Below are 25,765 nucleotides of genomic sequence, written 5' to 3'. Positions count from 1 at the left end.
TATTTTTTTTTTTAAAGCAAGTCCAAGTAAATAAGACACATTTTCTCTACTATAATCTGCACCTTAGCAAGATAAAAGGGGGGAAATATCCAACAAATCTATCGGAAAACATTAGGAAGAAATGCATCACATAACAGCAAAGTGTTCATTATATTTTCCTCCTCCTCTGGGAAGTACGAGGATAATAGCATGTTTACGTTTCCTTCCAGAGGCAGACACAGAAGCTATTATTTGTTGTTTCCTCCCCTGACTGCGTCATAGTACTAGAAACCACATTTATTTCCTTAAAAGGAAAGCCCCTACAGCCCCCTTCCCTCTCGAAGGAGGGATGATGACTTCCACAGCATGAAAAGACATTCATGGCAAGAAAGAAGCTATGGATGATTAAACACATCAGTTCACACTACAGACAGACTGAGACTACATGTCCAGGAATAAAAATCAAGGAGGGGGACATATGAACACTGCTGTGCTTTGATGTTTATCTTGCAACCCCTATGTGTTGAGTTTTTTTAATCCTGATTCAGTTTGTCATGATCAAAATCTGTGAAATTTGTATGCTTTATGTGCTTTGGCAACATACCTAAAAGTCTTATCCCAGAAATAAAGTTCTGCCTGGTGGCACCAATCGTGATCTGTGGGTGCAAAGTGTAATATCAAAATACACTCTAATGACTGAATATGCCAGATTGAATGGAAAGTAATTGGAAATATTATCATATATGTTGAATTCATTACAGTTTATAGTAAAAAAAAAAAAAAATCAAGAATTAAGTTCCACTTTACAAAAGTCAAACATGGAAGCAACTTAAATTTACATGTTGTTATTGCTAATCCATTCTTATACAGGTAAGATTTCATAGATACCAGCAGGGCACAAAATTAGCACAAGTCACTGGTCAAATGCTATTAAAATAGTGGCTGTTTGCTGCACTCATTAGCCAATAAAACAATGGGTTTCTATTGAGTGACTGGTAAGATTTGAACATTTAGCTGGTGGACAAAAAAGTTAAATTTGTACTCTGGTTACCGTAATCGCTTATAGCTTCTGCTTATATTCACAATCATAAATATAAAGGCTCTGAACATATTTACCCACACAGAAGGAAATACTGCAACTGGAATGAGAAAAATTAGAAGGCCAATCATCTTCATCACTGGCAGGACTAGAGCTAAAATGTATATATTTCTTGTAAAGGAGGGTGGATGTGTGTTTTACAGGAAAGGAGACTTCCATATGAAATTATCTTTTCTTTCCCCCCCACCAACCTCCATAGAGAGGTCAGAGGTCACGGTCAGACACTAAAAAGCAGCATCCATGGTCTGTCTCAATGATACTTTATCAGAGTGGATGTAGTAGCTGTCATTGGGATCGACCTTCAACAAGAAACCTGTGCAGATGAAGCAACAACAAATACAACAACTGACACAAGTATTCCCAAAACAGATGTAGAATCAATTAAAACAATAACTTGATATTAAATAATAACAACCACAGCAAACAGTGACAACAAATTAATAAATAAAAATAATCACAAAACAATCATCTCTAGATGATATGATAGATTACAACTCAATGAATAAAAACTGTAACTGCTGATGATTTCTGCATGTTGAGGCATTAAAGACAATACCAAAAATCAGTCAGGAAACGTAGAAACACTCTAATATGATAATGTCCTGTCAATCATGTTGGCCAGGTAAGCCTGAGAATGTTAGATATCCTTTGTATTTCAAGTGGGATTATGATAAGACAGACTGGACTGTACCAGTGCTTTAGCCTGTTTAAGCTTAATAACTAAATCACACATACTTGATACCACTGCTGATCTCTCTCAAAAGCATGTTGCATATTCTGGATGTAATTTTTTTTCAATCTTCAGGGCAGCAACTGCCAAAAGAAATGAAGGCAGAAAATGAGGTTTATTATGATGGGTGTTGATATCATAATGTGTAAGGAAAGCAACAGCTGCCTCTTGGGTAGTAACAACACAACCAAAATATGAAGACACTACAGTACAGCTTTGAAACTTGTTGAAAGAAATGTAAGTATGTAAGATTTATTTTACCAAAAGAGCTAAAACACCTGTAAAGTCCTTTAAGTGTACTGTGCTACACAGTATAAGAGCCCATTAGAAGTGCAAGAAAATTCCGTTGCAATGTAATCAAATATCTGAAAATTATATTCAAGTTAATATCATACCATTAACTACTCAGTTACCCTTTAGCTGATTCCTGCTCCCATAATTTGTGCACATTGTATGTTTGATTATAACATTATATGATATGATATATACTCCCACAATGTTTTCAGTGTGCTAATGTCTTACAATGCCCTTGGAGGAAGTTAAACCTCATGTCCAGTAAATCTTGTTATAATATCAATACATGCGTCAATATTAAGGAAGACAGAAATGTGTAACCATTAACATTCATTGGTAAGAGACGTATGTATCTATTGCACTGCAAATTTAAATCAATGGACATGTCAAACGTTTTGGTTTTCATTATCTCTCTCAAACACTTCCTCATTTTTCATTTATACATTCCTTGGTCCCTTCTGTTGAGCCCCTCTCCTCAATATATTAAGAATGCCCGAGTTAATCTACAAGTTATTTGTTGGCGTATCACTGCTCAGTACAGGTTTTCACAGAAATTGGCCCAGTAACTTCATAGCACTGTACTCCCAAGTCTTTTTGTGTAGTTGGTTGGTCATCAAGTCTATCTGATCCCAGACCAGCTGTGGAGATAAGAGGACCAGCCTGAGCCCCGAGACCCGGCTGCTTCTTCTTCACCTGCACAAAGCAGAGAGAAGAGAACCTGGTAAGAAACTCTGGATAAAGTATAACATCCTGTTTTCACTACAGGACAAACCAAAAAAAATTAAATAATATATTTTATCTATTAATGAAACAAGAGATGTGTGTGTATCATTGCATTAAATATTACAAGTAGAATACAGTATTATTTACTCGTGGCTCGAGCTGTTTGGTTATTAAAGTGAAGCAAATTCACTCACACACACACACATGCAAACACTTATATCTACAATTTATTAAATTAAGAAGTAAAAGCAACATCACTGAAACAACATTACTGTGACAATTTGCAGTTCAGTTTGTCATACTGTATTGTTACACAATATTCTTTTAGTTTGTATGTATTTTAGTTAATATATTTAATAATAAATCTCTTCTTGCAGTATTTAGCAGCTGCATATTTTAGGGGGATCAGTGTTGATATGATTCAGTTTTACAAATCAGTCCAGCTAATGCGTCCTGTACCTTGTGCAATTGCAGCCAGTTTGCTTTTCTCCTCTGGACTGAGCTGCAGCATGGTGTGAATGACAGGAAGAAGCGCCTGCCTCTCGCTGCCAGATTGCAGAAAGATGAACTGCAGCAGGACGTTCTTCAGGTACTCCAGGTTGGCCACGCTCTTTTCCCTCTCCTGGTTTCGCTCTAAACGACGTATTTCACTCTTCAACAACTAGTAGGTGAAAAGACATTGACAGCGTTAAATCACAAAATCCTAAGCTTTGCCAAGTCCTTGAGTCTAAGATTGTTACCTTGAAATATCTACTCACTGATCCACTCAATAAATGTTTTACTCGAAAGTTTCTAATTTCTGAAAGAGGGAATAAAAAACTGGAAGAATTTATATTGTAGTTTTTACTCCACTATAATTACTCCTAATTTTCTTTGAAGATTAGGATTTTATATACAAAGGATATGATGAATTTATAAGACATGATGCATTACCATCAGTATACAAAAAGGTGGAATTAACATAACCATGATCAGCTCCAAATTGATTTAAAATGCAGCAAAGTAACCAAATTACATATTACTAACAATAAATATTATATAATATAAAGATAATTATTACCTAAACCTGACAGATCCAAACTGATCTCCGTTACACGGGCAGCGCTCAATTATGTTCAGCTGCAGTTTGTGTAATCTTACACCCTAAATGAGCTCACACATAACAGCAATGATCTTGATACAATTGTCTTTCTGCAAAAATATTCACAAAACCACATTTCTTCAGTTTCCTCCACACAAAAATGTATTTGTTTTATATTGAACTTCAGTCACTCTGTGATTCTGTCTGCAGGGTACCTTAAAACAAAAAAGCTTGAAAGACATTGCATATCTTTGGAAACACTGTGGACAACATTGCCAAATGATTTAATTTGGTTTGCAATATTACCTTTTAAAGTTATATTTGTTTATTTTTCTCTCTTAATTTCTGTATTATGTTTTTTTTTTTTACATTGTATAATTTTATTTCTACTTGTGTATTTTCACATTGTTTCTCCAATTTTCCCTGTACTGCTATTTGTATTTGAACTGTGTTGTTAATAAAGTTGAAAGACAGTCATTTAGTAAAATAGGGAAACATCTGACAGGTTTTTGTTCACAATGTACACAACCAGAAACAGTTCAACATGTATTGCTGGAGTGTAGTAAGTACCAGGGAGGAACAACTGGAGGGGATCCAAATGCTGGGGAAAGAAAAGCTGGAATTGACATTAGGGAATTTGTTAGGGAGTGCATCAAAAGGGTTGGGGGTTTTGATTAAATATTTAAAGGACACGGTAATAGGAAATAGGCTATAGGATATAGGGTTTTGTTTTGTTTTTGTTTCTTGTTTTATTTAATTTAGATATCTTGTATAGTTCAGTGGAGCGTCACACTCCAATCCAGTAGGTGGCGGTAAATGCACATAAAAGTTGGTTGCCAATAAAAACCAATAAAAGAAGAAGTTGTTGGAAAGACAGAAAAAAGCACCACCCATAACAAATATGGCGGCGCCTGCGGTCATGACAGAGTCAAGTGCGAGGAGAAACCCGTGTTAAAACGTGACTTATGATAACGCATATTGTAGTATTAATCATTAAAAATAGACATTAAAGCCTTCCCCCTTCATACATCATGGGGTTGGAGCGCCTGTGCGGACAGATTCGTCTCCTTTTGCAGCAAAGACTCTTCCAAAATGCTTCCACGTCGGTGCATGTGTCACCGAGCAGCCCCGGTGTGTCCAGCCGGGGTCACCAGGTGTGTTTACCCGGGCTGTTCAGCAGGATGTTTCTGCAGGAGGGAAGCCGCCTCGGTGCCGCTCACAGCCAGCTTGCAGCCCGCCGCAGCCTCTGCACCTCCACGCAGCCCTCCAGAGATGTGATCCTGTACGAGCACAACGGGACCCGCTTCACCCGCCTCCTCGCCGGTTTCTGCGGCGGACAGTTCCTCTTCTGGACATACCTGAGTCACTTCGCCTACACCGGGCTCAGAGACACGGGGGCCGCCTTGGAGAAAGCAAAGAGCAAAGCATCCACCACCACCACTGGGCTGGCTGGGATGTGGAGTTTCGAGATGAACCTGAGCTCCAGCGCCTGGAGATACGGCTTCACCCTGGGGTGCCTGGCTATAGGAGGGGGGATAGGAGGGATGGGGTTTTTGTTCTGCAGGCGCTCTGTGAGCCAGGTGGTTTTACATCAAGGTGGGAGGATGGTGACAGTTTGCACACAGTCACTCATGGGACCTGGACGAGGCAGGAAAATAACAGTCCCTCTGTCCCAGGTCGCCTGTCACGCCCACAGACAGGAGACCCCCTCATTCATCCCTCTCAGGGTCAAAGGTCACAAGTTCTACTTTCTTCTGGACAAAGAGGGGACAGTGACCAACGCTAAACTGTTTGATGTAACTGTTGGGGCATACCGATCACTCTGAGTGAATGAAACACTTGTCCACATAGTTTTAACAAATTTTGGAAAGGATGGGTCGAGTTTGTCAAATCATTAAAGGCTGAGTTTGCACTGTAACACCTCTGATTCTCTGCTAAAATCATTAATGAGGTGACATAATTAAGTGTAAGAAGTTGGATAAATGATCCGTAACTTTTTTTTTTCATGTCATTTGCACCATCTCTTTTGTCAATGATTACATATTTACAAGAAATATGTGTGAGGCCTTATATTTGTTGGTTCTCTATTCCTAAATAAAAAGAGAATATCCAAATGAAAAACACTTCCAAATAAATATGTTTTCTTCTTTTTATATTTACTCCTCACTTAAAAAAAATCTACAAGATCAAATACGGACTGGTGTAAATTAATATATGCCTGTCTCTCTTTCAACCCCCCCCAGATAGTTGTGTAGATTTGATTTGTCCTGCATACTTACAGTGATCTGCTCCATGAGAACAGCGTTGGTGGCCTCAGTTTCATGCAGGAGGGTGTTCATGTGCTCCATACTGCGTGTGGCTGTGTTGAGCTTTTGACTCAGCTCTTCCTTGGTGGGCTCCAACGTCCACACGAACGGCTCTAAAGACCAAAACCAAAGACACACAAATGAAAGATCAAAGTCGTAACTGTTTAATGCCAGTTTTTGCCTGTGTAATATAAGAGTATTATATCGATACTGTGATATAAGACTAGATGGTTTTAAAGACCACATTACAGTAAAGTGATACAGTAAGGTAATTCAATGAACGTACCAGACTGTTCCAGCTGTTCTCTTACTAATATGTACCAACTTAATCATTATATCCACATTATAAATGATTTATCGAAAAACTTACTGTGTAAGTATGTTGTGAAAATACCAATATTCCTAAAATACTATGGCAATATTGATATTGAGGTATTTAGTGAAATATATTTTATGTGGTATTGACAATTACATTTGAGTCACAGAAATAAGACACTGTAAAAACGAAATAAAAGTAAAACTTCCAGAAATGCAGCAGGTTCTTTAACAGGTTTTGTGTTTTTCAGTAATTCTCAAAGACTCAAAAATTCAACATAAAATAAGGGATGAATAAAATCCTACTGGTGCAGTGAAGTAGAATTTCTTATTTATATTTTTTAACTCTTTCCACCTTTTAAGTATGTGGTACTTTTATAAACTAAATAACACACCTTGTTTGGGGTCTGGGGATGTGAGAAGCTGCTCCAGAGAGGGTAAAGCTGTGAGTGCAGGGGAGGGGCTCTCGTTCTCAGTGGTCTCCATGCCCTCACCCTCCTCCCTGGCCATAGACTGGAGGTCGCTGAGGTTCATTAGTCCCAGACCTGCCTGGTTCTGATCTGTATTCCTCCGCTGAAGGTCTGACATGGACTTCCGGCTGGACTGAACCATGGCTGAGTCTGAAAAAGTGTAAGGTTGATGGAGGAACATCATTTTTTGACATGAATGTTAAAAACAAACAGATAACAACAGAAAATTACATGCCAAGATTAAAATTCCATTCAGCTAAGAGTTGGTTACAGAAACACCAATTAATGTTAAAATTGAATAAAATACTAGTTTATTTTACAATTTGAATGCACAAAACCTTAAACCAAAGCAAAATGTATTTGAACCATTTAAATCTACATTATTAACACACTGTTATGTGTTAAAACTCATTTGGTCATTTGTTGTCAGTGATCCATTTTCATCCATTATATTGGTTACAGTGCATGTTATCTTTGGTTTATATCTATTATTTTTTCTAAAATAATGTTACCTGTAATTTTAAACTTTGCAACATGTTGAATTTTTAATAGAAATCTGATGTTGTAATTTAAAACAATGATTAACTTTAGTTTCAAACAAACTTAGGTTTTAAAAAAGACTAATGTCATTCCTTTTCATTAAATACTGTTTCTGGCCTCATAATGTTTTTACTGCTTTTATAATCAGACTAGATGTGCAACAAGAAATGTCAAGGCAACTGAATCTGTTTTTGCAGTTTCAAAAAGACAAGATCTTCAGTAGAGAGTATACTTGACATGATTTTATATCAATTTTGTGAGAGAACACATCTAGATCCCTTACCACACTTAATTTAATTCCCAATTAATAAAAAAGTTGTAAGTCAATGTCCTACTTCATTATGGCATGAGGGGGCACCAACACACTCCAGTCTCTATCAGTTTAGCTGGCCTGAACAGTGACAACAAGTGTGAGGAGGCCCAGGTGTTTGAGAGAGTGGGCGGACAAAAGAGAAGATTGTAATTAATGAAGCTGAACCTCAGACACCAAACCACGTCCCTCACCTCTCCACCTCCAGTCTGGCCTTCTGCCCCTTCTCCTCACGCAGCTGAGCGAGAAGAGCAAGATGTAGACATCATGCTACATGCATGTGTCAATGTTTTGTGCATGTGTGATCAGTCTGATCAGGTATTCAGCAGATATGCTTTAATGATGGCTAGAAAGCCAAGCTGGGACTTTAACTTGAAAGAGCACTGTGCCAATCTCACCAGCACTGAAACACCAACAACATATTATCCTGTAATATGTAACAGATCAATGACATTTTGTTGATAATTACCACTGTGACTCAAGATACAACGAACTGCAGAGGTGAAAGAAAGCTAAGACAAGAAAAGAACCCTGATAAACCCATGACAGAATGAACTTCCTGGGCATTATATGAAGACAAATACTGAGCACAGTCTCATCGGAGCTATAGCATGTGTTGACCATAGCACTAAGATTAATGTGCTGATTATTTCCTGATTAATTGAGGACTAATTTTATCTACAAAATGTCATAAAATTGTGGAAGATGCCTGCTATTACTTCTTAAGCCCATGGTGATGTCTTTAAATGTCTTGTTTGGCTGATCAATAGTCAAAAAACCAAAGACATTCAGTTTACTGTCATGTATGACACAGAAAAGCTTGAAATCCTCACATTTGAAAAGCTGTAAACAGCATGTGTTTGGCATTTTCACTTTAAAAAATGAGTAAAACAATTATTGGAATTTAAAAACAGTTGCAGAGAAATGTTTCTACTAATTGCTCTACAGCAGAGAAATCTCCTGCCTCCACCAATTTCTAACTTGTTCTTTTTTGGAATTAACAGTTTGCATTTATACACTGTATAATTGCTTGTTGGACAAATGACATATAACAAGATTAATTTTACTATTTGATTAAAAATGTGTCCAGTGGCCAGTACTTTCATCGGCCACCTGCACAACAGTAAAAAACATTGATGTTGATCCCATTTGCATCTTAACTGCCTATGAATCCAAATATAGAGGTAAAGGGGCTCAAATATGACTCAGTAAAGGCTAATACTGGCACTGCAGGCACTGTATTGGGCTGATCCTGGCGTGCATGTGTAAACCACTAATGATGAGTCTCTCCAGATGCCACAGTGAGCTGTTTGCCACACTGACAGGCGGGAACAGAGCTGAGGAGCCTCGCCAACACCTGGTCATAAGTGACAGAGGAGAAACACACACACATACACAAACACACTTTTTGCTGTCTGACTCCACAGGGCAGCTGTGTGGGAGGTGATGAATGTGCTGCTCGACTGAAACACACACCAACAACCGCCCTTCCTCTGTTTGCTCTTACATCATCCTTTCATGGAAGAGTTAACTAAACTTATAGTTTATATGATATCATTCACTTACTGCTGCACATTTCAGCAGAAGTTCCTGTTTTGATTGTTCTATTTAGTTATACATGTGTCACCTCATCTATTTCAAATGTTACTTGATGTACTGTACAGCATCAGTCACTTATTGGCTAATAAATTACAGTGGATCAAGTTTGTAATTCGCCCATTTCTTACTGTTCTGGCTCTGCAGGTTGAACAGCTGCTCTTCGACGCGGGTCAGCTGGCCCTGCAGGGTCTCCACAGTGGCCCGGTGCTCGTCCTGCAGCTTCCTCAGCTGCTCCCTGTATGTCTGTCGCTGGGTCTCGATCTGGGAGGACAGGTCAGCATGAGCCTGAGACAGGTCTGACCGCAGAGTCACGTTCTCCGACTGCACTGATAACAGCCTGGTGGTGGAGACAGAGAAAGAGGAATTTGAAGGATGGATTTAAAGGCGTGCCGGAGAAGGGATGGCACGTAACAGGAAAGTGAACAGAAGATGGAAAACTATTTGCCAATCAGGGGTTTCCAAAACCTTAAGACAGGTCAGCTCACCTCTCGCGGAGCTCGGCCTCCTTGCTAACATTTTCCTGGAGGATCTTGTTGTGTCTTTCCAGCAGAGTGTCGTGTTCATTTTGGAGCTGCTGCAGCTCTGCTGTGCTGCTCTGGAGGCTCTGCTGACTCTCCACCAGCCGAGACCTCAGCTGATCTAGCTCAGAGGTCAACTGCTCCCTGTCAAAAAACACACACACAACAGTGTCATTACATTTATATCACATTTATAATGTTGATGCTTTAATGCTGTCACAAATTAGGAATTTATACTCACTCTAATATGAAACACTGAGTTGCTGCCTTTGTGTTTGTGATTTAATTAGCTCACAATTATAATGATTTCTCATACGATATTTGCTGTATTTTGCCCAACATTTATATCAGTGATAGATTATCAAATCAAATGGCTTTTGCTTCATGTGTTTTGGTTAAAATACTATTAAAGTACAGATTTTTAAAAAATTCAATCAATCTGCTTATTTTAGTGTTATTCCACCCCCTAGTGGCCAACAATATATATTTTTGCAGCTTTAAGGGTGTCAGAGGAGTAGGAAGAGTAGTCCTTCTTCTTCATGTGCATTGTCCTCACCTCTCTAGTTTGCTGGAGTCTCCTTCACTCTGGGTGGTGGTTTTGTTCTTCTGCTGTTTGAGCACATTGTGAACTCGTACCTTGTAACTCTCAAACTCCTCGGTAGTTGCCGTAAGCTCAGCCTAGAAACAACACAAACATCAACATGTTGTTGTGGGACTCTGATTCATGCTAACTGCACTATAAACCTCCAATGCAGATATTCAGGGATATGAGAATGCCCTTCCTCTGTTTACGCAGAGTGGTCTTTATCAGTGCATGTGCTTCTCTCTGGAAAAACACCATTACTGTTAACATAACAACAGTCTCACTATTGCTCATGTTTGAACTTATGTGCACAAACACATTTATTATTAAAGCCAGTGTTTGCTCTTTAATAAGGTTGAAGACCCAGTTATAATTTTTCATCTTTCCATCCATCTTTTCCACGTAGTGATTATCTACACGTACTTCCCCTTGCCAATGGCAGTCGGTTTGAGCCATCTAGCATGACTGCACATTCACATACTGGTCGAAAATCAATATAAATATTTCAGACAGTAGTTTTGAGCTGCTTGTAACAAGGGGATGAGAGAGAGGACAGGAAGGAGATGAGAGAAAAATTAAAAATTGCAAAAGCAGCACAACGTAACCTAGAGGTTAGTAACAGTTAGGCTTGTGATGACAAAAAGGAGAGTGGAAAAATGTGGCCTTCACTCTGAGTAGCAGTAGAAATAGTAATGTTAGAAGAAAATAGCACTGGTTGACTTGCCTATTATTACTAATCTTGGATGTTAGTGAATAGTGAAAATTAAACCTAAATAAAGTTTTGAAAATTCTTTAAGTTGCACAGTGTACTTTTCATTATTTTAGATTAAAAAATATAGACTATACAGCTCTTAGACTCAAAGCCTAACTGTATGGTGCAGTTTTCTCATTACGTGGAATCCAGTTACAGATAGTACTTTATGAATTGCAGTACATCAAACATTCAATCTTATTTTTCCAACCTTGATGCCCAGCAGCCAACAATGCCAGTCACATCACATTAGTGCTGAAACAATTAGTTGATTAGTTGTTTGGCAGAAATTTCATCGTCAAACACAATTTTGATAACAGATTGTTCAAGTCTTTGCCAAACGAATATTGACTCGTAACAGCTTCTCAAATGTGAGGTTGTTCTGCTTTGTCTTGATAGATATCACCATAAATCAAATACCTGTGGATGCTGGATGTTGGTAGAATAAACAATTAGAGGTTGTCAGTCACCTTGAACAATTTGTACTTGAGACAAGCATTTTTTTTTAGAAATTCAGACTGCAAATAGTAATTAGTTGCAGCCCTACATCACGCTGCTCTCCTTAAGTGCTGAGCTTGAGCTGCAGTATCTCAGAAACTACTACTGATGTGTCCTTGAGCAATTCACTTTACCCTTTTCCCCTTCTGGTGGAGCCATTCAGTGGTCAGTGTGAGTATTTATGTACTCATATGTACAGTACATGGAGGACGATCAGTTTAAGTGAAAAAAAAGAAAAGTTGAATGTGTGTGTACCTTAGCATCGTCTCTCTCCTGCTGCAGGCTGTTAATGCGTTGCTGCAGAGAGCTGCTGCTTCTTTGTTGTTGTTCCAACGCAGACCTAAGCTGCTCCTGCAGACGATGGCGCTCGCCTGTCAGCTCACACACCTCAATCTCAACACATAAAAACACAAAATGTTGATTTGTGAAATTTTATATTTTCAAAAGGAAGAGCAAGGAGAGGTTGCGCTGGGAATCACTGAGTTTCTTACCTTGGAGCTTTCTAGCTGCTGTTGATAAGCCTCCAGCTCTCCTCTCAAAGAGGCCTGCAGCACCATGAGGGAGCTCTCCTGCACACACACACACACAAGGGAAAATTGAAATAAATACTCTCATTTTAACAAATACTGCAACACACACAAATGATTAACTACTCCCAACATCTTCAAGGCCTCCCTGAAAATCATGCCCACACATGGTTGCATAACACTATTTGCATTCATCAGGCAGAAATGTTACATGTGGTAATCCTAAATCCTAACACACACACACACACACACACACACACACACACACACACACACACACACACACACACACACACACACACACACACACACACACACACACACACACACACACACACACACACACACACACACACACACACACACACACACACCTGTTTCTTGGCATCAGCCAATTCCTTCTTGGTCTTCACCAGCAGCTGTTTGATCTTGGAGGTCTTGTCCTCCCCCTGGTCCAGCTGGGACTTCAAAGTCTCTGTATACAGACACAGAGACATGCACACGCACACACAAATAAAAATGGCTCAGGTAAAAGACATAATGTAGGCTTTTTTTTTGTATTTTCCCTGCATTACACAGCTGGAAAAAGGATGTTTACTGTAAGTGGTAAGTGAATGCAGCATGGTAACCCTAAGACTGTGAACTAAAAGTGGACCTACAGAATATATGACTTTTCAATATATGGGACCTAAAGTACATCGTCCTATTACTAAAACTGATGTATGAGCCTGTTAGGGTCAACCGGCTCTGACATAATTGTCCTCATGCAGTTGGTTTGAACACATATATCACACAAATAAAGTATTACTCAGTCTTTAATCGTTAAGTACAACAGAAAATAAATTATATCAATCTGTGTATTAAAGAGAAAATGTGACTGTACCGATTTCCTGTTTCAGCGTTTCCTCCTTCTGGCTCAGTGTGTTTATCTGAGACTTTAACTCCTCAGCACACTCGTCTCTCTCTGAGAGTTTAGTGTTGAGTTCTTTCACCAGACGTTCGTAGTCGGCCATCTCCATGTCTAGCAGGGAGCTCTGCTGCGCCTCCTACAGGTACAGAAAGCTAAAACATTATCTTTGATTGTGTGACTAACTGGTCAAAACATTTCAAGGCTTCAGGAGGTTGTATGTACGAGTTTACATGAGAATGTTTGCACATGACCATAAAAGTGATCATTTCTTGAAATGTAAATTAATTACAAATGTAGACACACAATGAGATCTTATGTTTTATGGTAGAAAAGAAGGACTAAGGCAATATTTTTACATATATTTGACCATTATTGTTCTTCATTCAAGATTGTTATATTTTGGTTATTCAATTTCTGCGGAGGGTATGCTTAAAAATGACTACTATCTTCTACTTAGTAACAAGTTTTGAGGTATGCTTGCAAAAAATAACTGTTTGTGTTAGAAAATTATTTTAAATAAACAATAGCTGGAATCTGCATTGTTATTTGTTTTTTCACTTTCAAATATTATTTTTAAATTCATTATGGGCCTCAAATTCCAGTAACTGTCAGGCTGTACTAACAACATGAACATATGACAAAGTCAGGCCTTCTGGCAGGTTACATGAACGCTGCTGCACTGGTTAGATCTGCTAATGGAAAACCAACAGCAGTTCCTGTGCTGTGGGCTAGAATTGCTCTCTTGCTCTCTGAGATGTGCTGCTGTAGCTGCAGGCCGGCCATCACAGTCCAGTCGCTTGACTGGACAAGCCCTCAGAGACACTAGTATCTGAAAAGCTGTTTGTGTGAGTGAATTTGTGTACCTTGCGTAGCTGCTCTAGCTCCTGGGCAGTCTGCTGAGACTGCTGCTGCTGCTTGCGGAGCTGGGCTGTCAGCTCTTCTACCTCTGTCGTGGCAGATGACAATTCCTGAAGAAGCACACGCACAAAGACAAGTAGACAAAAAGCAGACATGAAGATATTTGTAAAATACTTGGAATTTGATTTGTCTGATAAAAGGTCTATTCTATTATTAAATTAGCTAAAATGAGGACTTGGGAGCAGAGGCTGGCATTACCACCAATTAATACACAACAATAAAAACAGAGGGTTCATCTGCTTTTATTTCTACCTTCATCTTCTGTTCTTTCATAGCTCTCTCAGCCACCAGGTCTCTGTCCAGACTTGCTGACCGTCTTTGCAACTCCTGGTTCTGGGCTTCAAGTTGCTTCACTGTGCCCCGTGTAGTCTCCATACCGGCCAGCAGGTCCTCTTTCTCACTGGTCAGCAGCTCCGTCTGTAAAAGCATAAATGCTCCAGATTTACAGTCACTGCCAGATGATAAACATCTCAGAAACAGGGCATTTACTAATACAGAGCATGTGAACTAATGATCATTTGTGACATGAACAAGTCAAAATTCATGCAGAAGCTCAGTTTTGTCATATTTTTAAGTAATAATCCCTGTGAGTCTTTCCGTTGGTTAGATGAAGGCTCACTTGAAAACGTACCAGGAGGTTTGGCCAAAAAATAAAAACCGTTTTAGTGTAAGATGTTGATCAGACATGAGATACAGTAAAATGTTTATATTTAGCCTCATGTGGTGATTTTTATGTGTCTGTATGATTCTTTTAAATCCTACTATAAAAAAAGTGGATATCACATTGAGAAAAGGCTGTTTTACAACACTCTTATAACATTAGTATGTTTCAACGTTAAAGATTTCAGCTTGATATTGTAAATGTAGGCAAGAACACCAAACCTGCACGAACACGTGACACATTTGAAAGTCATTCATGCAAGTCTGACAGCAGCAGGCTCTGTGGGTTTTCTCTTTAAGTAACACCGAACCAGCAGCAGCAGCCACCTCCCATCATCTGTCAGCCAAACACTGAAACTATGATTGGTAAACAGAGATGTCCAGACGTGCTGAGAGATCCATGACTAGCTTCCAGTCTGCGTGCTCCCCCTGAGGCCCATGAGCACACACAAGAATAAACCTGCGTCTCAGAAAATGGTGTTGCCCTCGCACAGAGCAGATGGAAGCTATACTCCGCTCCATTTACCTGCCTGTTGTTCCCTCATTGGAAAGAGACAGTTATGAGCTTGGGGAGGGGAGTATATATAAAAACAATTTCTCCCTAGCTCACCCAGTCACATCTTATGGGCTATTTGTGGGTGCTGGGCTGTCAAGCATAGCTGGCTAAAATGACTCGCTGTAAATCAGATGGAAACTGAGTTATGCGAGATGTATTGCTGGACAAAGCGGCACTTCTTAGATTTACTGGAGAGTGTGAGTGGTTTGTGTGTTTGTTAGTGGTAATGTGTGTGTGTGTGTGTGTGTGTGTTTGAGCGATTGAGTGTGTACTTGCGTTACCTGTGTGACAGCACTGCTGAGTCGTTTGGTCAGCTCAGCAATCTGTCTCTCTGCCGCCTCCACCTTCTCTCTCTCCTTATCCAGTTGCTCTGTTTGCCTGTCGTAATCTATCTGCAGGTTCTACACACACACACACACACACACACACACACACACACACACACACACTCATTACTGGAAGCCGGGTTAAACAGCTCAGTGAAGGTAAACACTATGCATCTCAGATATTTACATTTGAGTAAATGACAAAACTCTCATTAGACACAACAGAGTGATTTCTTTTCTAATGGAGTCGCAGTCATAAAGCAGAGTGCAGTCTGGAGGGTGTTTATGGAAACCACTGGGAGTGAGGTTCTTTCGAGGAGAGCACACTTCTGCTTGCCAATTAGCAACATATTAGGACTGTATACAATTATCCACAATCTAAAGCTGCCCATCAGGGTCCAGCTCTCTAAGCTTAATGCTTATTATTACTGGATCTTTAATGGTGGTTTATTTTGGAATTTATGATAAAGATTATCAGTTTGTTTTGCAGTTCATCATTTGGTACATTCATCAAAATAACTACTTACAATAAATGATGGTTCCCTCCCTACTACAATTACTAGGCTCAGTTTTTGGTCAGCTGATATATAGCCTGTGCTGCATCGCCACAGCAACCACCAAATTATTGAATTGTAAATGAACAAAATCAGTGTTGTTGCATGTTTCCATTTAAGTCCATTACGTCCATAACGTTTGCAGCAGCTTTTACCTAGAAACTTGTACTATATTTTAACCTCCCCTACAGTACTAATTGTAATTTTATTTACAATTCATTTTAAAATCTCTCTTTGATTAGTCTATTTTTTTAATGTTCCTACTTCTTGAATCTGTCTTTTCATGACTTGTTTTCTTTCTTTCATTTTTTGTAAAGATCCTTGTATTGAATCTTTTGGTAAGAAATAAGATACAGTCACAAGTGTAAATATCATCTACCACCTTACATTTTTGTTTAAACCAGTCAATTTGACAAAATAAAACAATTTATATTGACACATGGATGAAAAACTGACATCAGTCTAAATATACAGACTGTGTGTTGAAGAAGACATGGTCAGTGTGTTTGATCTGTCTATCAGCTGAGGATTATAACATTGCAGAGCCTCAGACTCTTATTCTTTTATAGGCAGTCCTACCTTGTAGCCTTCAGCACCATGGATGATATCTTTCATTGAGCTGCTCACTTTCTCTCTCTGTGCTTTCAGTGATGCTATTTCCTCCTTGAGGGTTACAACCTGCAAAAAAAGGAAATTGGACTAAATGTATCATCTATGTATAATATATTTACCTTCTTTCATGACAGAACTGACATGCACAGCTTTCTCATATTATAAGAGTAAAGGTAGAGCCTGATTTGTTTTTTGATTTTATTTTTGTTCTTTGAAAAATAAATGTAAATTCAAATGAGGTTAATAAAGAAATAAAACAATAAAGAAATGTTAAGCCTCACTTTACCTCTTTCTTACTGTTGTCCAGCTCTTTCTTCGCTTTGACTGCAACTGCCTTGATTTTGTTCATCTTCTCATCCTTTTCTTTGATGTCTTTCTCCAGGAGACCTGGGAGGCAACAGTCACAAATATATGAATTTATTATCTATAATTTATAGCAGCAGGTAAACAAATCTGGTATTTGAAGGACTGTTCATTAAAAAAAAATTACTTGCAGGTAGAAATTTGTTTATTTTACTCATTAAAATGGACATGTGACTGTTATCTCCATACCTATTTTGTTTGCAATTTCCACGGCTACATTATTCTCAGAGGAAGCAGACTGGGCAGCAGAGTCCTGACAGAGAGAATAAGAAAGAGTGAGAAAAAGAAAACAGTATATTATGAAAAAAAAGAGATAACTAAATATTATTATTTTCCATTCTTGTTAAGCCTACCCCATTCTCCCGATAGACACAAAACTATTTCTAGAGCTGCAAGAAAAATAAAATCCCTCTTTTATTGATCTAGTGATTGTTTTGTCAGTTGTACAAAATGGGAGTTTGGGCTATGAAATCTTAAAAATAATGGCACTCTGAAATTGCCAGAGCCCAAAGGGACATCTTGAAATGGCTTTTTTCTGACAGTCATAAAGAAAAACAAACAGATATTTAGCAAGTATTATGATCAATACAACCATATCTGTCAAATATTCTAGTGGAGTAAAATTAATCTTAGAGGAACCTGAAATATCAAAAGAAAACCAAACTGACCTGGAGAGCAGCCATCTCGCTCCTCAACTGAGATATGAGCGTGTCCTTCTCCATCAGCTGCTCTTTAAGTTCTTGTCTTTCCTTTTCCATATTGTCCATTTCCCCTTTCTCCTCCTCTTCTTTCTCTTGAGCCACAAGTGAAATTTGGGCCTGTAAATTCTGGTTCTCACTACTAATCTTCTCATTGACTGACTTCATATCCTCCAGGTCTTTCTGCAGCCCTTCAGTATCCCTCACCACCTCCTCCAAGTTGTTTCTCAACATGTTCCTCTCCTGTTCCAGGTCCCTGATACGAGCCTGGAGCTCATTTTGCACCTCCTCTAAACTTATTTCTCCTTGAGCCTCTTCAAGGCTACTCCTCAACAGGTTCCTCTCCTTTTCCAGCTCATCTACGCGTATTCGGAGCTCCTCCACCTCTTCCTTTGTGTTTTTTAGCTCTTCAGACTTATTTTCCTCCAGTGAGCTAATAGTGTTGCGGGCCTCCTCCGCCTCCTCTGTCAGTGAATTCAACTTTGCCTCTAGGTGCTGCTTCTCAGATGTCTCCTGCTCTATACGAGCCTCCAGTGCCGCCAGCTTCGAGCCCAAAAGCTCCCTCTCTTCCTGGGCTTGGGAAAGCCCTGAGTGTGTCTCTTCCAACTTTTGATGGAGTTCAGCCTTTTCTGCGGAGATGTCTTTGATAGTCTGCTCTAAAGTGGAAACTGTCACCTGCATTCTTCCCACTTCCTCTTTGAGGCTTGCCTCTATTTTTTCTCTCTCCTCTCTTAAATGTCGCACTTCATCCTCCCTCTCTATTTTCAAGCTTTCCAACTCCTTCTCTTTCTCCTCTCCCAGTAAATGTGCCTCCTTCTCTTCCAGCAGCCTCTCGGTTTCCTTTGCTCTCTCATTGTTAAGCTTCTGCACTTCCTCTTCTCGGAGTTGAAGCAGGGATTGTATTTTGTCTCGCTCTTCAGTCAGCATGTTGACCATCTCTCTCAGGTCTTGAGTCAAGTTTTCCTTCGCCTGCAGCTGGGAGAGGATCTCCTCGTTCTGCCTGGTTAGTTCTTCCACAGACTGCTTCAGCTCACATGCTAAAACTGTTTGCTCCTCCACACTGGCCTGGAGTTTCTGGTCCTCACCTGCGGAACTTTCAAACTTCGTCTTTAGGTCTTGCACATCCTCCATCAGAGTGTTTTTCTCCTCTGTAACCTCTTTCACCCTCGCCAACAGTCCATCTCGCTCCTGACTAAGTTGTTCAAGCTTGTCTTGGAGGTCCTGTAAAGTATTGGCCCCCTGCTCTTTCATTGCTTTGTACTGAAGAACAAAATCTTTTGTCTTCTGACCCAATTCTGTCTCAAAACTTTGCAGTATGTCCCTCGTGTGCTGGCTATCAGCTAGGGCAGAGTCTCTCTCTTTCGTCAAGGCCTCACACTGGGCCTTCAGCTCCTGGTTCAGTTTCTGTTGCTCCTCTGGATTCAAGAGGTTTTGGTCTTGGACAGGAGTGACTGCTGACTCTTTGGATGGGACAGCATCCTCTCCATATTTGTGTGCTTCACCTTCTTGTTGGAATTCTCCTTGGATCTCTTGTTGGTCAGGGTCAGTGTTCATGTGATTTCGAGTTATTCTCGGGTCAGAGGCGACATTTTCCCGGATCAGCTGCAGCTCATTGATTTTGAACTCCATCTCCTCTCTCTCCATCTGGAACTCCTCCTTGGCCCTCTCCAGATCTGCTTCAAGCTCACTCTTCACATTACTGAGCAGGGTGAGTTCGTCCTGTAACATTGTGTTCTGGGCTTGGAGATCTTCCATGGCTGCTCTCAGTTTTCCAGTCTCTGTCTCTTCTCCGTCACCATGGCTGGAGTCACCCTGACTGCACGCAGACAGCTCCAGCATTCTGGCAATCCCTGAACCACGACCTGGTTCCTCGTCTTCCTCTTGCACATCCTGCAGGTAGCTGTCTGGAAAAATAAGTGGATAGGAAAAGTCATTTTTTATTAATCAAATCAATTAACTCATTTGTTTGGATTTATATCACGGACAGAGGTATGAACATACAATGTTGGTGTCAAACAGCCTAAATTACTGCTGCCACTAAGCCAGATGCTCCTTAACATAACTTTAACTACGTTTCCCTAAAGTTAATTGTGTTCTTAAAGGAATAGTTCAAGATTTTGAGAAATGCCCTTATTTTCTTTTTGGTGGAGAGTTAGATGATCAATACAACAACACTACTCTAAACTTCAGGTTTATAGGTTAGATTATAGATTATATATATGTGTGTTTGTGGTTGGCCTTGCTCTCTGCTGCATTGTGTACATTACATCATTGCTGTAACAAGTGACAAACTAAGACTGCTTTCTTTAAATTAAGCGCTGTTGTACCTTTGAGAGCGAGCTGCTCCGTCAGCTCCTCGTGCAGCAACAGGAGACGCTCCCTCTCAATCTCACAGTCCTCCTCCAGAGCCCTCATCTCCTCCTCATGCTGCAGGCCCTTCTGAGCCAGCTCCTCCTTCAGGTTCTCCACCTCCTGCTGGGCTTTGGTCAACTCCCTCTGGTGGCTCTCCTGCAGCTCAGCAGTCTCCTGGGATTTTGTTTCTTGGATCGTTTCAAGTTCAGCTCGAAGAGTTTCAAGCTGAGCTTCCAAGCTATGCTGGATCCCTTCTGCACTCTCTTTGGCACTTACATGTAGGTGCTCCCTTTCTCTTTCACTCTCCCTCTCCCTGTCAATATCCTCTCGCTCTTTCAATAATTTCTGAAAATACACCACTTCTTCTTGATGTTTTTTGTTGGATTCCTCGATGCTGCTCTTGAGTGTCTCAACCTTTCTTTGGTGGTCTTCTTTAACACGATCAAGCTCTCCTTGCAGCATTACCACATCATCCTGTACAAAACAAGAGTTATGTACAATAGTTTAACAAACATACATGCTTCAATGAGTAGACCTTACAGAAATATACAATATACTAAAATGTAATATAGTGATCAGAGAAACCATGTAGCCATTAAACATCACATTTGTGGGGGGTTTTGTCACCTTGGTTTGGTGCTTAGTCTTCTCTAAATCTTTACGACACAATGCAAGGCTTTGCTGAGTTTCTGCCTTTTCCAGGAGTAATGCATCCATCCTGTCAGTAAGCTCCTGTTACACACACACCCAATATAAACAAATCATGTGACGCAGTATGAAAAATAAATATTTTAACATAGGACTATTTATAACAGATAAAAATGTGAGATGCTGATACTAACCTGTATCAGCGTGGAGTCATCTGAACTGCTGTTACTGTTTTTGGAGTGCTGTTTAATGGATTCGACCTCTTTCTCTAAATCTGAAAAAAAGGATGAAAAAAGGATATTACACTGTAGGTCCACACAGTAACATAATAAAACATAAAAGTGAGCATTTAGTTACCTGTACATCTGCTCTTCATCTTTTGCAAAGCTGCCATTTGCTTCTTGGAAAACTTGATAAGGTCATCTTTGGACAGTGTGTCCAGCTGAGAATTGAGGAAAAAGACACCAGAAAACCATGAATCTATACACATATGTTACAGTGAACCATGTTACATAAGATAACATACTCAAATGATTTCGACTGTGTTTTTAGGCGAGGTTATGTAATACCTTAGACTTAGGTGTGCCAGCTGGTGATGGAGCTGCTGACTCTCCTTTTGTACCCCCAGGATCCTGTTGCAATGAATGGAAAAAGAAAAAATGAAACAGTTGCAAGTTGAAATTAAGCTGGAGAGATGTCAACTATATCAGGTGTGCTGTATTTCAAACAAACATGTCCGACAACACAGACACGATTTATAATGAAAGTCTGAAATCTAAAAGTTTGGAAGAGATTTGGATTTTACAAGAAGAACAGAACAATAGTTAAAACCGTTGCAATATGTAAGGAGTGTCAAACAGCACTAAAGTATGAGGGTAGTACGACTAATCCTAACACCCACTTAGTGAGAAGACATGGGGAAACAGGCTTAATGTTACTGTTACAGCCTTAACTCTCCTGTGTTGGCTCAACCACTTCTGACATGGCAAAATGAGACCAAGGATGTCTTTTGAAATCGTGGTATTATTATAATTTTCAACTTCAGTAGAATGCTTATTGTTCTCTTATCTGAGCCTACACAGATTACACAACTCTCTCCTGATGTTTTATTTCTCTCACCTCCTTTACTAGTTTCTTTGGCTCTAATTTGTGCCACTAGTGAAGATTGAACATTAAGTTTGTTTTCATTGTCAGAGGGGATTTGCAAAGTTCTCAAAGTGCTATGTATTACAGTAATAAACATAATATTATGGTTTTGAACTGATACATGTCAAAAGTAACAAAAATACTTGTTCCCTGATCTTTTATAAAATATATATATTTAAAGGAAAGCAATGCCACATTTATAGGATTGACTTATGCAATGTATAAAGTTAAATGAATGTCTACTTTAATCAAGGAACTGTATGAGACTGCATCATATCGAATCGAATCATACCAAATCGTTTCATATTAATAATAATAATAATAATAATAATAATAATAATAATAATAATAATAATAATAATAATAATGCATTTTATTTAATATGTATCATCCCTGAATCTTATCTCACCCCATGTATCTAGATAGGTATTGATTGTCTTATATTGGAGAGATGCTCAACCCTATCTCCACAGAACTCCTTTTTTATAAATTATAAGTTTAATGTTACTCTGTTTGTATGAAAAAGTACATTGCTGAGAATATAATCAGTACAATATTTTCTGTATCTGTAGGATCCACTTTTTAATTAATATAAATCAAGTTAAGAATTTCAATTAAAATTTCTGCCAGACTTTTTACACCATATACCCAAATCAAGAGCTTGAACATTACGGAAAGGTGACTCTTTAGTGTAAAATAAGAATAGAAATAAATGCCTGTTGAGTCAGAATATCATCATGTATGTTAGATCTCCCAGGTAGATGTAATACACTAAGCCATATTAATACATTAGTCTATATTAACCGCATTAACACATCAAAGAGTGCTCCACAAATGCAGCTCAATAGCATGAGTAACCTGTTGCAAAATCTTTCTTTATTTAAATAGGTTACAGCCGCTTAAATAACTAGACACAGAAATGTATGTATATTTTTGTTTTGTATACTTCTTAATTTAGGTTACATTACTGAGTTTTGAGAGACTGGCTAAAGCTAATTCCTCCATACTGGACATTTACCTCCATTTTAGTCGGTTAGCTGTTTTATCTTCCTCTCAGTCGTTTGACGAGCAAAGACAGACAGCAGGTAAATCCACCAGACACAGTCAAGGCGCTACCGGAGTTAAATATCCGACTCCTTTTGAGGATTTACGACGAAAACAAACCCTCTGTTTTGGTTTTGAGCTAACAGGCTAAAGCGACGACGCGCTTCCGCAGTCGTCAGCCGTGTGACGTCAGTGAGATTTACGTCACGCAGCCAACAGGATTTTTAAACGTGGATCATGTTAAAAAAAAGTGTTACCTGGGTTGGGAAGGTTACTTTGGAAATGTAATAGGTTACAGATTAGTAGTTACTCTATTTAAAATGTAATAGGTAAGGTAAATATTTCAATTATTTAATCAAAGTAATGTAATTTATCACATTTAATTAGTTTTTGATTAATTTTCTAACAAACTGTTATTGTTAAGTTTTTTTGTTAGTTTTTTTTTGTTGGGGGGGTGTTGTATTTTTTTGTTGTTGTTTTATGTTTGTTTCTTTTTTTTAAAATCTACCCTCACTTTTTATTAGTTATGAAAAATGTATTGTTTGGATTGACCAAATATGACAATATGACTCTGCTCACAGTTAATTAATTTGCTTGCAATTATGACCAGATATCAATTCACAAATCCAAATTCCATATCAAACAATACATTTCTTCAATGTCCGAATATACAAACAAAAATGCTGTTGAAACATTTTGCTACTGCAAGCCTTACAAAATATTCATTCAACTTTTTTTTTATTACAACCTTTAGTTCCTCTGGCATGTTTCTGATTGTAGACTCGAGCTGTGTACACAAGGTGCTGTAAACTTCTTGTAAACTTGTTTCGATAAAGCAGTTAAAAACATGAAAAGAGTTGTGCTGTGAAGTATTAAAATAATCATACTCCCCTTACAACAGTATTAAGATAAAGAAATGTATATAACAATAGTGTGATGGAAGATGTGTAGACAAAAGAGATCATTTCTTTCTGAATATTATATTCACAGCACAAAGTGTGTTGTATGGTATGTTAATTGTTGGCACGCTGTAGGTAGAATTATTGGGATATTTTCCCCCTTAATCACAATGTTTTTACATTTTGAATAAATTAAGTGTTTTCTCTCTTCTGTTCCCAGTGAACACTCACTTCAGGTCACAGAGGTGATGTATTTTCATAATGGCTGTGAATGCAATGAAGTGAGACTATAAATTCTATTTGCAGGAGCATAACGTATGGCCACAGGCTCCCAGCTAATATGCCTCAAGGCTAGAGACCACCATATTTATTCATCCACTACTCCTCTCTGTGGACACCCAGAAAACAGGGTAAACAGGTAAGTCACTTTGTGGTTAGTGACGTTTTTTTCTCCAGGTAACACTGTGGGTGACCAGATATGCAATGAAACTATGGAATCGTGGTTTCAGATATTGTTGCATGTTAGTCTTGCTCTCACCAGGACGATGATGCTCAATGAAATTTTACTATCAGTATTTTTATTTGCACATTTTCTGAAGGTGCAGAACTTTTACAAAAAGTATGGCTGAGGCTGATGGGAATGTCTTTTATTTTGCAGGTATTAATCAAAGTGAATCATCAAAGTGATTAAAATTAATTCTCAGTGAAATTTGTACCAAACTTAATGGAAATTATATATTTCAGTCACAACCACAAATGTGAACCTCATGGCGGCACTAGGGGAAAATCAAGGGATTACGAAAATCATTAGGATTCATCATCTTGGAAACATGAATATCTGTTGTATCAATCCATCTAGATTTTGAAATATTTCAAAAGATAGGTTTAAAAAATCCTTTGATCAGCTGATAATGCTACAGAAAATCTCAGGGGATACCAAAGTCAGTAGTATTCATCCTCTGAGGACTATCAATGTCTGCACAACATTTCATGGCAATCCATTAAATAATTGTCGCCATATTTACGTCTGGACCAAAGTAGTGGACCAACCACAGAGGCATATTGCTAGCATGGCTGAAAACCCCAAGAAAGCACGCATTGTAGCTGAGAACCAAAAACTAAGTGTTGTGTTATTTTACTCTGTATGCAAAAACAAAGGGGACAATCAGCCTAAAGCTGTCTGATGCTAGCATGCTGTTGTTTTTGGGACAGCTACTGTAGGGAGTGGGGGTATCTGCCCTGATGCTGACATCAGGCCTGTCACAAAGTCTGCGGATGGCCTAGCTGCGATTCTGTATTCCCATCACATAAGCTCCAGTTTTATTTGTTGAATATGGAGGGTGACTGTTTTGACACGAGTGATAGAAGCACTGACGGAGGCAGCTTAGCGAGATGCCTCTCATCCTGACAAGGCTGGGATGCTCTGGGCAGAGGGGCAGAAGCTCCGCCGACTCCCTGTCTCATGTGGAAGAGACCCAGCTCTGCCTTCCACTCCGCCTGGGTCAAATGCACCCATCCATCACAGCCCCTCCCTTGTTTTCTCCGAGGGTATCCAGCAGTATTTTGCTGCCATTTTTCTCCCCCCACTCGTAGCCGTCAGTCAGGGATGGCTTTGCTGTAATATAACTGACACCGGCTGGTGTTCAGGGAGTAATGAATAGCCTAGCTGGGTCTATCAGGAGGAGCAAGAGACACTCTTTTGCTTCTCTCTTTTTCTTTTGTTTTCTCTCTTCATTTCCATCTTTTTCTCAATTTT

The 25,765-nt window shown here is 39.1% G+C and overlaps 2 protein-coding genes across 3 annotated transcripts; one reads left to right on the top strand and one right to left on the bottom strand.

The window, feature by feature from the left end:
• Window positions 1–1,904: 1,904 nt before the first annotated feature.
• On the bottom strand, window positions 1,905–23,261 carry LOC133992847 (GRIP and coiled-coil domain-containing protein 2). Of its 2 annotated transcripts, none has more exons than XM_062431612.1 (24): window positions 23,085–23,261; window positions 21,490–21,552; window positions 21,278–21,362; window positions 21,115–21,194; window positions 20,900–21,004; window positions 20,248–20,746; window positions 17,891–19,824; window positions 17,412–17,475; window positions 17,146–17,246; window positions 16,827–16,925; window positions 15,649–15,768; window positions 14,404–14,568; window positions 14,097–14,201; window positions 13,207–13,369; window positions 12,698–12,798; window positions 12,288–12,365; window positions 12,052–12,189; window positions 10,521–10,642; window positions 9,932–10,108; window positions 9,575–9,783; window positions 6,923–7,147; window positions 6,186–6,325; window positions 3,285–3,486; window positions 1,905–2,795 (listed from the first exon to the last, which is right to left on the bottom strand). In XM_062431612.1, exons 1-24 carry the CDS (start codon window positions 23,088–23,090, stop codon window positions 2,722–2,724), a joined length of 5,055 nt encoding a protein of 1,684 aa, XP_062287596.1. In that variant the 5' UTR covers window positions 23,091–23,261; the 3' UTR covers window positions 1,905–2,721. The 2 variants fall into 2 exon arrangements, with proteins under 2 accessions (XP_062287596.1, XP_062287597.1); XM_062431613.1 differs by having other exon boundaries at window positions 17,412–17,460.
• tmem223 (transmembrane protein 223) lies at window positions 4,476–6,153 on the top strand. Its single transcript, XM_062431614.1, has one exon. The coding sequence runs from the start codon at window positions 4,938–4,940 to the stop codon at window positions 5,730–5,732; it is 795 nt and encodes a 264-aa protein (XP_062287598.1). The 5' UTR covers window positions 4,476–4,937; the 3' UTR covers window positions 5,733–6,153.
• Window positions 23,262–25,765: the final 2,504 nt, after the last annotated feature.

Source organism: Scomber scombrus, chromosome 13 (assembly GCF_963691925.1).
Source record: "Scomber scombrus chromosome 13, fScoSco1.1, whole genome shotgun sequence".
Classification (NCBI taxonomy): Eukaryota; Metazoa; Chordata; class Actinopteri; order Scombriformes; family Scombridae; genus Scomber; species Scomber scombrus.
This window is presented reverse-complemented; position numbering and strand designations above follow the sequence as displayed.